This window comes from Terrapene carolina, unplaced genomic scaffold (genome assembly GCF_002925995.2).
Source record: "Terrapene carolina triunguis isolate 2854851 unplaced genomic scaffold, T_m_triunguis-2.0 Scaffold49, whole genome shotgun sequence".
NCBI classification, from domain to species: domain Eukaryota; kingdom Metazoa; phylum Chordata; order Testudines; family Emydidae; genus Terrapene; species Terrapene triunguis.
The window spans coordinates 3,686,188-3,697,337 of record NW_020664400.1 but is presented as its reverse complement, the minus strand read 5'-3'; the positions used below and the strand labels follow the sequence as shown (position 1 = coordinate 3,697,337).

At 57.0% G+C, this 11,150-nt stretch overlaps 1 protein-coding gene across 1 annotated transcript in view; it reads left to right on the top strand.

Moving 5' to 3' along the window:
* Positions 1–11,150, top strand: part of LOC112117729 (myoferlin-like) — a 76,584-nt gene that overhangs the window by 31,257 nt on the left and 34,177 nt on the right. The window contains exons 15-27 of the mRNA XM_029912567.1: positions 635–812; positions 2,398–2,522; positions 3,520–3,620; positions 5,331–5,520; positions 6,270–6,425; positions 6,567–6,695; positions 7,055–7,218; positions 8,003–8,117; positions 8,575–8,677; positions 9,297–9,460; positions 9,872–10,048; positions 10,806–10,874; positions 10,911–10,971. Coding sequence (XP_029768427.1) covers positions 635–812; positions 2,398–2,522; positions 3,520–3,620; positions 5,331–5,520; positions 6,270–6,425; positions 6,567–6,695; positions 7,055–7,218; positions 8,003–8,117; positions 8,575–8,677; positions 9,297–9,460; positions 9,872–10,048; positions 10,806–10,874; positions 10,911–10,971 — 1,732 coding nt within the window. The remainder of the gene's footprint in view (positions 1–634; positions 813–2,397; positions 2,523–3,519; positions 3,621–5,330; positions 5,521–6,269; positions 6,426–6,566; positions 6,696–7,054; positions 7,219–8,002; positions 8,118–8,574; positions 8,678–9,296; positions 9,461–9,871; positions 10,049–10,805; positions 10,875–10,910; positions 10,972–11,150) is intronic.

Here is an 11,150-nt window from a genome sequence, read left to right as displayed (position 1 = left end):
GGGGGGGGGGGGGGGGGGGGGGGGGGTGGGGTGTGGGGGGGGGGGGGAGGGGGGGGGGGCGGGGGCGGGGCTCCTCCCGTCCTCTTTTTTGCTTGCTGAAATATGGTAACCCTAGTGATGGGCTGTTTCACACCCCGCCCGGGTGTTGGTTCTTTCCTTGCTGTTGCCTTTGGGGAGCTAATATCTGGCTGATTCCCCCACTTACAGCATGCTTCAGTGACCATCATACTACACAATTCTCACAACTTCATATGCATCAATGACACACATGTATGGCTAGAGAAATGACTTTCAGCAGATCATTACCTTTCCCTGATACCTTACAAGGCCTGCTTTATATGTGAGATCACGATTAGGTGAAAATGAGGACTATGGGGGTTCCAGGACGCTCCCCCAAGCTATAAAAGTCACAGTATGATCACATCTCCTGCTGGTGACTGGCCCACACAGAGGATAAAAGCCTGCTACTGCCATCAGCTAGGGCTGTCACTCCTTTAGCTCAAACAGCAGAGGCTGGTGCTTTGCTGCAGCAGGTCTCAGGTTGGGTCCTTGCTGATGACCTGCCGGGACAGGTGATAGTGACCAAGACACCATCCCCGTGCTAACCCTGCCTGTTGGGTCTTTCCTTTGCCAGCGATACTTGTCGCGGCGCAAGTACGGCCTGTGTGCCATCTTCTATTCAGCCACCATGCTGCCCGCTATCAAGGAGCTGATCCAGTTTGAGGTCAGCATCGGGAACTATGGCAACAAGTTTGACGTGACCTGCAAGCCCTGTGCCTCAACCACCCAGTACAGCCAAGCTGTGTTTGACGGTAGGAGTAAGGCAAGGCCAGGGGAGAGGAGACAGGCTGGCCAGGAGGCGCACGATAGGGTGGAAGGGGTGGGAAACCAGGGAGGAAGTCAGGAGACGGAAGAGCTCTGTAGAGATGGAGGGACGTGAAGAGCCAGATTCCGAGAGAGCCGAATTTCCGTTCCGCAGGAAATCCTGACATTACGATGGTTGTTCCCCTTCCAAGTCAGAATGAAAACAAAAAAAAATCCAAATTTTCCTGTGAAGTGAAATTTTCCAGAAAATGTCCTTGGAGTCAGTCGAAGCGTTCCGGTTTGATCAAATGGAAACGTTCCCTTCCGATTTCGACTGCTTTAATTGTATATTACAAAAATATCCATTTTGAAACCAAAAGTTCTGTTCCCAAAAGTTCAGAGTGTTCTGGTTTGAGCTTCTGGAAACACTTCTTGTCAATTTTTTTCCTAAACGAAATTATGTCAAAATCACCCCATTCTCACAGAAAGGTTCAGTTTTGACAAGTAGTTTGAGCATTGGCCTGCTAAACCCAGGGTTATGAGTTCAATCCTTGAGGGGGCCATTTAGGGAACTGGGGTAAAAATCTGTCTGGGGATCAGTCCTGCTTTGAGCAGGGGGTTGGACTAGATGACCTCCTGAGGTCCCTTCCAACCCTGATAGTCTATGACTCTATGACAGAGTGGCAGTTTCCGATAGAAAAATGTTTATTGGAAAATGTTTGACCAGTTTTCTTCCTGGGCATATCGCCATGAGCCCCTTCTGTCTGGGCAGGGGCCGGTCCCAGTCTCTGGACACACACCAGTCCATTGTGAAGAGATCCAACCATTGCATCTCACGTGTTGCTAACCCCCTGGGTCTGAGTGGTGACTGGTCAGTGTCCCTGCTCTGGGTCCGTCGGGCATAGTCCCAGGTGCAGACCCTGTGTCTGACATCCCCCTTGGCAGTGGGAACCCACAGTCCAGCCAGACCCTGACACCAGTGCCCCAGCCCCACCCCCCACCCACACTCCCCAATTGCTCTTTTGACTTGGAGAAGCACTCCTTTTTCAAGCACTCGCAGCCCCTCTGGGGCAGGGAATGAAGTGGAGATGCTGCCACTCTCCGCCATCCCAGACTGCGGGATTCCTGCCCCCTGCCCCAGTCAGGTTTCTGTGTAGAGAGTCACTAGGCGAGAGCCATTCAGTGGTGATAGCTCTTGACGGCCTTATCGTGCCTTTCCCAACAGAGCTTCCTCGGGGCTTGTCTGTTCTTAAGGCAGGCTGTGAATTGACAGTGCAGGGGCTATGTGCAGACAAGCCCTCTCTCCCTGTCCAGTTCCTGCGATCTAATGCCCAGTGATGGTCACAGTTACGAAGAGTGTTCATAAAACCAGGTGGAATTCGGAACTGGACACAGACTTACTCCTCAAGCTGTCATGGGGCCCTCACAGAGTGACCCGCGTCAGGCCCTACAAAGAGTGCACACGTCAGGCTCCATAGAGTGCACACTGCTGATATTAATCCACCCAGCCTACCCCACCCATCAGCTCCCTAAGGAACATGCCTGAGCTCCCCTGAGCCAAGTGGTTCACCCCGCTTCCTTCCTGCTCTCCAGGAAACCATTATCACTATCTGCCGTGGTACGACACCAAGCCAATGGTGGCCATCACCTCTTTCTGGGAGGACGCTAGCTACTACATGGACACCCTGAACATCCTGCACTCCACACGGGACAGGCTGGTGAGTGCAGGTCCTGGCTGTGCAGGGAGCCGGGCAAATCACCGAGAACAGGCTGCAAAGCTAGGCATGAATCTGGGCTGCGGGACAGCAGCAGACAGGGGCTGTGCACGCAGAGGGGCACCCCATCACAGAGCCCGCAGGGGACAGCTCCGACGCGAGCACATCTGGAATGCTGTGGGCAGCTCAACGCCAGAGAGGTATTGGCAGACTGGAGAGAGCTCAGAGAGGAGCAACTAAAACCGTCAAGGGGCTGAGGGGTGAGCCTGCAGGGGACGACTCAACTGATTACCTGGCCCTCGCTTGGCTAAGTGGTGACTACGGGAAGGAATATAACAGTCTGCAAGTGTGGTAAGGGTAAAATGCCAGGAAGGAGAAGGGCTGGTTGGGGCACAAGGAGGGGCAGTGAGGAGTGAGAGGTGGAGTTAAACAGCAGGATGTATTAGACTGTAGAATCGTCTGTCTCCCAAGGAAAGGGATGGAAGCAGGGGGGCTGGGAGCCAGTGAACCAAACTGTCTGTGATGGAAACCACTTCAAGCCAGGGGTGCAGGCTGCAGCAGCACCCCCTCGCCCCCCAAGTTCCAGCACCTATGGATGGAAGACACTAAAAACTAGACTAGACCAAACCCTGGCATGTGCACGGTAGAGAACAATCCGGCATTGGCAGCAGACGGTCTGGATGGGCACTAATGGGCCTTTTCTACCTCTAATGACTATTATAACTTCATTGTAGCTCCTGCACCAGCCACACCCAAACCCCTCGGACACAGGCTCTTCCTGTGGCTCATCTCGAAGCGCCTCCCCTTCACAGCTTGAGATGCACCAAATACTGGCTCTGTCCTGAGGGAGGAATGTGGGCCCCGACCCTTAAAGTCAATGGAAAGACCCCCTGTTGACTTGGCTGGAAGCTGAGTCAGTTGCACTGTAGCTCTGTGCCCTGGCCCACCGGTTGGAGGATGAGCCGCAGATAAAGTCTGACTTGATTTCCTTCTCTGTCAGACATTGAATCTGGATGCTCTGAGATCCGTCCAAACCGCCGAGGATCCATCTTTGGGTGACGTCTGGAAGAAGCTGCTGAAAGAGCTGCTGGAGGACTGCAAGTGAGCCAGGACGCTAAGCGTTGGTCTCCCTGGGTATGTCTACACTGTAATGAGACCCCCACGGCTGACTCGGGCTCGCAGGGCTCAGGCTGAGGGGCTGTTCAGTTGCAGTGTAGACATTCAGGATCGGGCTGGAGCCCAGGCTCTAGGACCCTGCGAGATGGGACGGGTCCCAGAGCTTAGGCTGCAGCCTGAGCCGACCCTCTATACTGCAGTTAAACAGCCCCGCAAGCCTGAGCCCGCGAGCCCAAGTCAGCTGGCAAAGGCCAGTCGCCGGCGTTTAATCACAGTGTAGACATACCCTGTGGGCAGCTCAGGAGTGTGACCTGCATAGCTTTCCTCTCTGGGGATGAATAATAAAGCAATAAATTGCTTTGCACTCCTGCAGCTCTGCAGGATCTCACAGGGCCTTAACGCTGGTCACAGGACTGTGAGTCAGGACTCCTGGGTTCCATTCCCCACTCTGCCACTGGCTCTGGGTGACCTTGCCCCCAGCAGGGGCCAGCCTTACACCCGACCTCAGAGCCAGATCTCCAAGTGTGCAGCACCCTACGTGCCCCCAATGTGCTGAGCTCCTTTGAAAACCTGAAGGAGTCCGGTGGCACCTGAAAGATTCTTTAAGGTGCCACTGGACTCCATGTTGTTTTTGTGGCTACAGACTAACACGGCGACCCCCTGATACTTGAAAACCTGGGCCTTCATCTCGCTGTGATTTAGATTCTCACTGTGTCTAATGGGAATTCTACTTTGTGTAATTAACCCTAAAGGACCAGACTCAGATCTCAGTTACCCAAGTAGCCACGTTGACCTCAGTGGAGTCACTCCAGATTTTCACCGGTGTGACTGAGATCACAATCTGTGAGCACCTGGCCTTGAGATCCTCACGGGAAAGATGCTATAGAAGGGCAAAGTATCATTTCTTACCAAAGGGGCTGCCGGACTGTACAAGAAGGCTATATCGTAGAATACTGCATGTGTCCCCCTGTCTCCAGAGGTTGGCTACTCTGGGCTTTTGATTGCCAGACTATGGTGCCAGCTTTCTCACTGCCTTTCTCCCAGGCTGGATATCCAGTGTCTGTCCATGTCCTCACCAGCTATTGGCTTCCTAGCCTAGCATGGAGGTTACGGAGCAGGCTGTGCCCTCATGACATGGCTTCATCGCCAGAAGGGGATTTTCCAGCTGGGAGGAGTTAGGAGAAACAGGGGGCTGGCGAGCTAACAGGGTTACATCTTAGCTAAGCAGTGTCTGGGGCGTGGGGAACATGATCATAGTCTGCAAAAGTCTGAGGGGTGCGAACCCCAAGGAGAAAGGGGGATTGTTTAGGGTGGGAAACGCAGGGTAATTAGGAGCGATGGGATGGACTTGAGAAATGGAAACCGAAGGCTGACTCTCAGGGAAAGCTTCCTGCCAGTGAGATCTATGAGGATGTGGGACCGGGGTGGGATCTCCATCGCTTGGGACATGTAAAACTGGACTGGACAAAGCACTGGCAAAAGTGCTGCAGGGAGAAATCCTGCTTGGCCAGGAGAGGAACTGGCCATGGCTTTTCCAGTTCTGACCTACATGATGCCATGGGTCAGTTCCACATTTCTCATCTCTCCACCCGTGAGCCAAGGGGCAGGTCAGTTCTCAGACCCCCCTTCTCTCTGCCCTGGGTAGCTGGTGGCAGTGAGGGAGCTCTGACCTCTCCCTGTTGATGCTCCTTGCAGCAGGCCGCTGCCCAGTTTGGAAGGTCGGGTGACAGCCACAGGCCTGGATCAGCAGCTGAGGGACCTGCGTGGTCGGCTCCTCCACCAAGTAGCCAGGTCTGCAGAAAGGCTGAGCACTGGGACGAACCCAAAGACCCTGATCCTCAAGGTAGAGGACTGGCTGCAGAGGATCAACTCCGTCACTCCGGAGGTAGGCCAAGGCTTTGCACCCCTTCCCCAGACACCATCCTCAAGCTGCCTTGCCCGCCAGCATCTCCTCGAGTCAGGGCTGGCTCTAGCTTTTTTGCCGCCCTAAGCGGCGAAGCAAAAAAAAAAAGATAAAATCGATCGGTGGCACTTCGGCGGCAGCTCAATTGCGCCGCTTCATTCTTCTGCGGCAATTCGGTGGCGGGTCCTTCGCTCACTCCCTCAATTCCTCTTCGGCGGCACTTCAGCGGCAGCTCAAAGAGGAAGAGAGGGACTAAGGGAAGTGCCAACGAAGACCTGGACATGCCGCCCCTTTCCAATTGGCCGCCCCAAACACCTGCTTCCTTTGCTGGTGCCTGGAGCCAGCCCTGCTGCTAGCATCATCTCCTCTAGTGTCCGGGCTGAGCACCTTTCAGACCAGTCCTGGAGGAGAATGGAGACATGCTCAGCCAGGGGGCCCTCACTCTCCAGTCTCTGACCTCGCTGTTCATTCCCTGGGTCACTGGGAGCAAGGAGTGATGCTGAGTCAGTGCTGCCTAGCTCAGGAGGGGCTCTTTGGTCACCCTAGGGGCTGCGCCTGCAGATAGGCCTAGCAGGGGGGCCAGACTGGCATGAGGGGGGAGCCTAAGGGGCTGAGTTGGCACAGCCCCTGCCATGGGAAGGAGAGCAGCCCAGGAGGTATCTCGCCCTGTGCTTGCTCCTGCAATAGCATCTGTGAAATCTCTTCTCTCTCCTGATGTGCGGCCACCGCAGCCCCAAGCCAGCATGCCCGACGTGGTGATCTGGATGCTATGCAAGGAGAAGCGGGTGGCCTATGCCCGCGTGAAGGCTCACACCATCATGTTCTCCAAGGCCGGTCCCTGCGCCTGCGGCAAGCTGTGCGGGAAAACCCACACCCTCTTCCTGAAGGTAGGAGATGTGCCAGGATCTCTTGCTCGCCTCGGGCTGTGGGGAGCCGGAGAGCCAAGCAGGGGCGGAGCGGGCTCTGCCCACACATGGTGGCTGCTTTTGGAGCGGGTGCAGCACGGCCCCTTTGCCTTTCTCCTGCAGAGCCCCCAGCGAGATGGGAAGGACACCATCCATGGCCAGCTGCGCATGCGAATGTGGCTGAGTCTGGTGTCGGACAGCCAGGAGTTCATGAGGCACTGCGAGGGGAAGATCGGGGTCTATGCAGAGACGGTGAGCAGGAGGAGGGCAAGAGGCCTCTGGTTACCGGGGCAGGGATAATCTGCCGGGGCTTCCATGTGGGGAGGGAGGTTTGCTGGACGAGGACAGTGCTGACGCAGACAGGGAATGCTGCGTACACTGGGCGCACCCCCAGCAGGCCAATCGATTGTGACCCCAAAGCCCAGCCCGTCAGAGCTCACGCACCTTGCACGCCCCTTCCACAGCAGCTCCACTCAGCCCCTCTGCCACCCCGCACTGGCTGGAGCTGCCCAGCGCTCACCCCACCCCCGGAGCCCGCCCTGTGTCCGCGGAATTGCACCTGCTCTGACCCGCTTCCATCTGTGTCTGTCACTCCCCTGTGCCCTGCTCAGTACGAGAACCAGGTGAAGATCTTTGGGAAGTGGGGGCCCAAAGGGCTGATGCAGCACCCCAGCTTCTCGGACATAACCGGGAAGATTGGTGTCCCGAAGGACAAGTTCCAGCTGCCCAAGGGCTGGCACTGGGATGGCGACTGGGCGGTGGAGCCACAGAGGAGGTGAGTCGTGGGACATGCTGTCCTGCTGAGACAGGGGCTGTCTCCTGCCGATGAGAACCAGGCCAGGAAGAAGACCAAAAACCATTATGAGGGGGAGGAGTTTCAGGGGCTCTGAGAGAGATCTCCCATGTGTATAGTACTGTACCGTGAGGGGTGCTACGAGGTGAGGTTACACCTTTCTCTGACCAAAGGAGGAAACAGCACTAGATGGGCTTTGGGAAACATTCTGGTATGCAGCAGATAGTTAACCTGTGACACTGGCTAGCGCAGGCTCCTGTTGAGGGAAGGTGGTTAAAGGGTTAAATGTGCCTCCCGTTTGAGTTCCCCACATCAGTGTTTGAGTAGGATGGGAAGAGCTGAGCTAGTGAAGGGCCTGGAGAGCTGAGTGCACAACTAAACTGTGGAACTCACTGCTGCAGGATATTATTGAAGCAAATAAATGAGTTTCCAGGAGAGATTAGATATGTCCCAATCAGGATCGTGTCTCAGTCACACTAGCGAGGACTATTGCCCCAGGGATCTCAGACCTTGTTTCAGGCCTCAAGCTGTGAGAGGATCTCCAGCTGGGGTCAGGAGGAACATCCTCCCTCATTGGAGGAGGGTTCCAGAGGGAGGTGCCGGGTACTGGACTAGAGGGACCCCTAGGCACTCAGCTCCCTGAGGTTTGATGGGAGAGAACAGGAGATGACAGGAGGATCCACGCAAAGCTTTTCCAGCCAACCCTTTGGAAAAGCCATGAGATGAGACTCCTGCGTTCCTGACTCTGCCCTGGCTTCCCATTCAGGCTGCTGCTGGATACTGAGACCAACCACAGTGAGGTGCTGGAGGAGGTGTACGAGAACGAGAGCCGGCAGCCAGGGGAAGAGTGGGCCCCAGCCCCTTCTCCCAATACCAATGCGGTGAGGAGAGGACGGAGCCTTGGGTGCGGGCAGCACTGGCTGGTGGGAGGTGTCATCTTGGAGGTTGTTTTTCATTCATCAGTGCCATTAAACCAGAACTTCTCCAGCCCCTGTCTGGAATGTATACCAGCTCCAACCTGCAGCCTGAGCCTGGCTTTCCTGCCCGCTCTGGTTTGCGTCCCCCTCTTCTCAGGGATGCCCAGAGGCTTTGGTCTCCGTGGTGCTGACACTTTCCCTGGGCCCTGGTCTCTGAGGACATGATTTGCAAAGGGGCTCAGCTCCCAGCAGCTCCCATTGTGACACTCAGGGCTGGATGTATCAAAGGGCTCGGCCCTCAACGGGCTGGGCTCTCCAGAGAGGCTGGCCCCGACCATGGCTGCTGGACCCTTCTAAAAGCTCCGGGGCACCTCCAGCAAACATGCTCAGCTCCGCATTTCCCCCGTTGTCTCGGTTCCAGGGCGGAGCCGCCGTCTCCCCAAAGGAAGGGATCGTGTGCCCTAAGGGCTGGCACTTCGAGGAAGGCTGGAGGGTGGAGGTGAACCGAGCTGTGGATGAGTCTGGTAAGTGGTTTCCAGGGGAATCGGTGTGGCCGCTGAGGCTGTGATGTGGAGCGATCAGAGAGCCAGGACCAAGCTGCTGCCCACCCTGATTTTTGGGGCTCAGTGCTGACTGTGTTCCCCTGGGCACGTCCTGAAGGGTCTGTGGGGCAATCTCTGCGAGGGCCGTTCAGCAGCCCAGAGTAATGAGTTTAGCGGGTTCCCAGCAGACAAGTGTGCCTCAAGGATCACCCCCCCCGGCACAAGCTGCCCATCTTGCTGGCAGCCTCAGCAGACAGGCCATGGACACTGAGCTCCCCCATCGCCCTTGGAGGAGGCTGCTCCAGACCTGGGCTGGTGGGCACATGGGGGGCGTGAGGGGAGTTTCCTAGGCTGTCCCTGCTGTCGGACAGAGAGGGCTGGTGCATGAACACCTGTACTGGGTGCAGCTTCTCCCTGCCAGCCTCAGTCACAGGATCAGCACCTTGTCCAGCCCAGGCGGTTGGGGAGTGAGCCCAGGCAGCAGGAGAGGCCAGGCAGGAGGTTGCCTGGTTTCATGAGGGAGGATCTGATCGCCAGGATGTGAGCACGCCTGCCTGGGGCCTCCTCCCAGGTCCTGATGGCAGCACGGCTCCTCTCTCAGGCTGGGAGTACGGCATTGGCATCCCCCCCACCGGAACACCCCAGTCCTGGAATGCAACAGAGAAGACGTACCACACGCACCGGCGTCGGCGCTGGCTGCGGAGACGCTGTCGGGACCTGAACGCTCAGAGCCAGGAGCAGGAAATCGCCTCCTTTCTCCAGCTGGTAAGTGGTGGGAGTGGCCGAGGTCAGGGGCTGTGCTCATGGTGCCTGTGGGGCTGGCTCGGAAGGGGCTGCTCCCAGCACCCTAGGGGTGAGAGAGCGTCAGACGCACACCGCACTGCGAGGACAAACCCTCAGCTGGTGTAAGGCAGCCTGACTCCTCTGCAAATCACCGGGGCTCCACCAAAGTCAACTGAGCTGTTTGGAGACGCCCCACCAGGTTCACGGATTGTACCTGAGCCTCTGGAGTCTGCAGAACGGAGCTGGGGAGCTCCAAAGTGTCTCGGGGTGACAGCTGGTGGCCGGGGAGGGGAATTGCTTCGGGGGGATCTTACGGAGGGTCAGGATTGAATCTGAGCTGGATCCTTGCGGTGCAGCTCTTCCCCCTTTCTCAAGCCTGTCCCATTTTTGCAGCACTCTACAGGGAAGCCGGCGGAAGAGGACACCTGGGAATACGCCTCCTTTTTTGGCTGGAAGTTCCACCTGCAGCCCCGGCCGCATGACGCTTACCGGCGGCGCTGCTGGCGCAGGAAGCTCGTGCCCGTGCAGCCCACCAGGGTGGCTCCCATTTTCCTCTTGGAGGGCTCCCTGGTAAGAGGCCAGGCAGCAAAGGGGCATCGCCTTTGGCTGTTCATTTGGCCGCTGTTCTAAGCAAGATCCTGTCCCTGGCTGGCCAAACGCTAGAATGGCTGGAACCCCTCCCCCCCATCGCCTGGCCAGACCCACGCAGACCCATGCACTGGGCATGACGGGAACTGGGAGGCTCGTAGGCAGCAGCCTTGCAGAGTGAGCCAACAGGAGGCTTCCCCGAGGCAGGCAGATCTCAGCTGGAAACCCCCTGGCCGCAGCTGATCCAGTAGGAGCTGTGCATGCAGCCTTATGCCCACGGGTGGTCCCAGGCTAGAGAGGGAGGGGTGCAGGCCCTGGCCCATTGTCTCCAGTTGGAGCCTCTCTTCTTTTCTCTCCCAGAAAGCACCTGCCCAGCCACTAGCACAAACCCCTGGCCCAAAGCAGGGTCCCCATAGGCCAGAGAGGGCTGATTGACACAGAAGGGTCAGCTTGCCCCGAGGTAGCTCACAGCCCCAAAGCAGGCTGCTCCTGAGCCCCAGGGAGATGCAGCCATAGAGAGAGATGATGGGGGTGGTTACAGCAGAGGGGGGAGGAAGTAGTGGTTGTGTTAGTGAGGATGTATAGCTGGGGCAGGGGGCTATAGACTCCAGTGGAGTTGGAAACAGGAAGCAGGATCTGCAGCCGGAAGGGGGTGCTGAGGGCATCCTGGCAGTGAGAGCTCCACCCGGAGATCCTGCAGCTGAGGGTGCCCAGGGGCTGAGGGCTGCTCTCTGCTTAGGGTGTGGAGTTTGAAGATCAAGAGAAGGAGGAAGGAGAGGAGGAGGAGAAAGAGAAACAGAAGGAGCGAGAGAAAAAGATCCTGGAGGAGGGAGAGAGAGAGAAGAGGTCCCCAGCCCAGAATATCCTGCAGCTGAACACTCCTCTGATCACCTGTGTCTTCCAGCGTGAGTCACTGGAATGGAGGGGTGTGATGATGCGGTTCTGGCGGAACCCAACTGAGAGTGCCAACTCAGGAAAAATTGCTCAAACAGGGCAATTACAGCCCAAGGCTGGGGTTCTTCCACCTCTAAGGCAAACCAAACCAGCCAGACTAAGAGGACTTCGGTCTCACCCCACTGGTTAA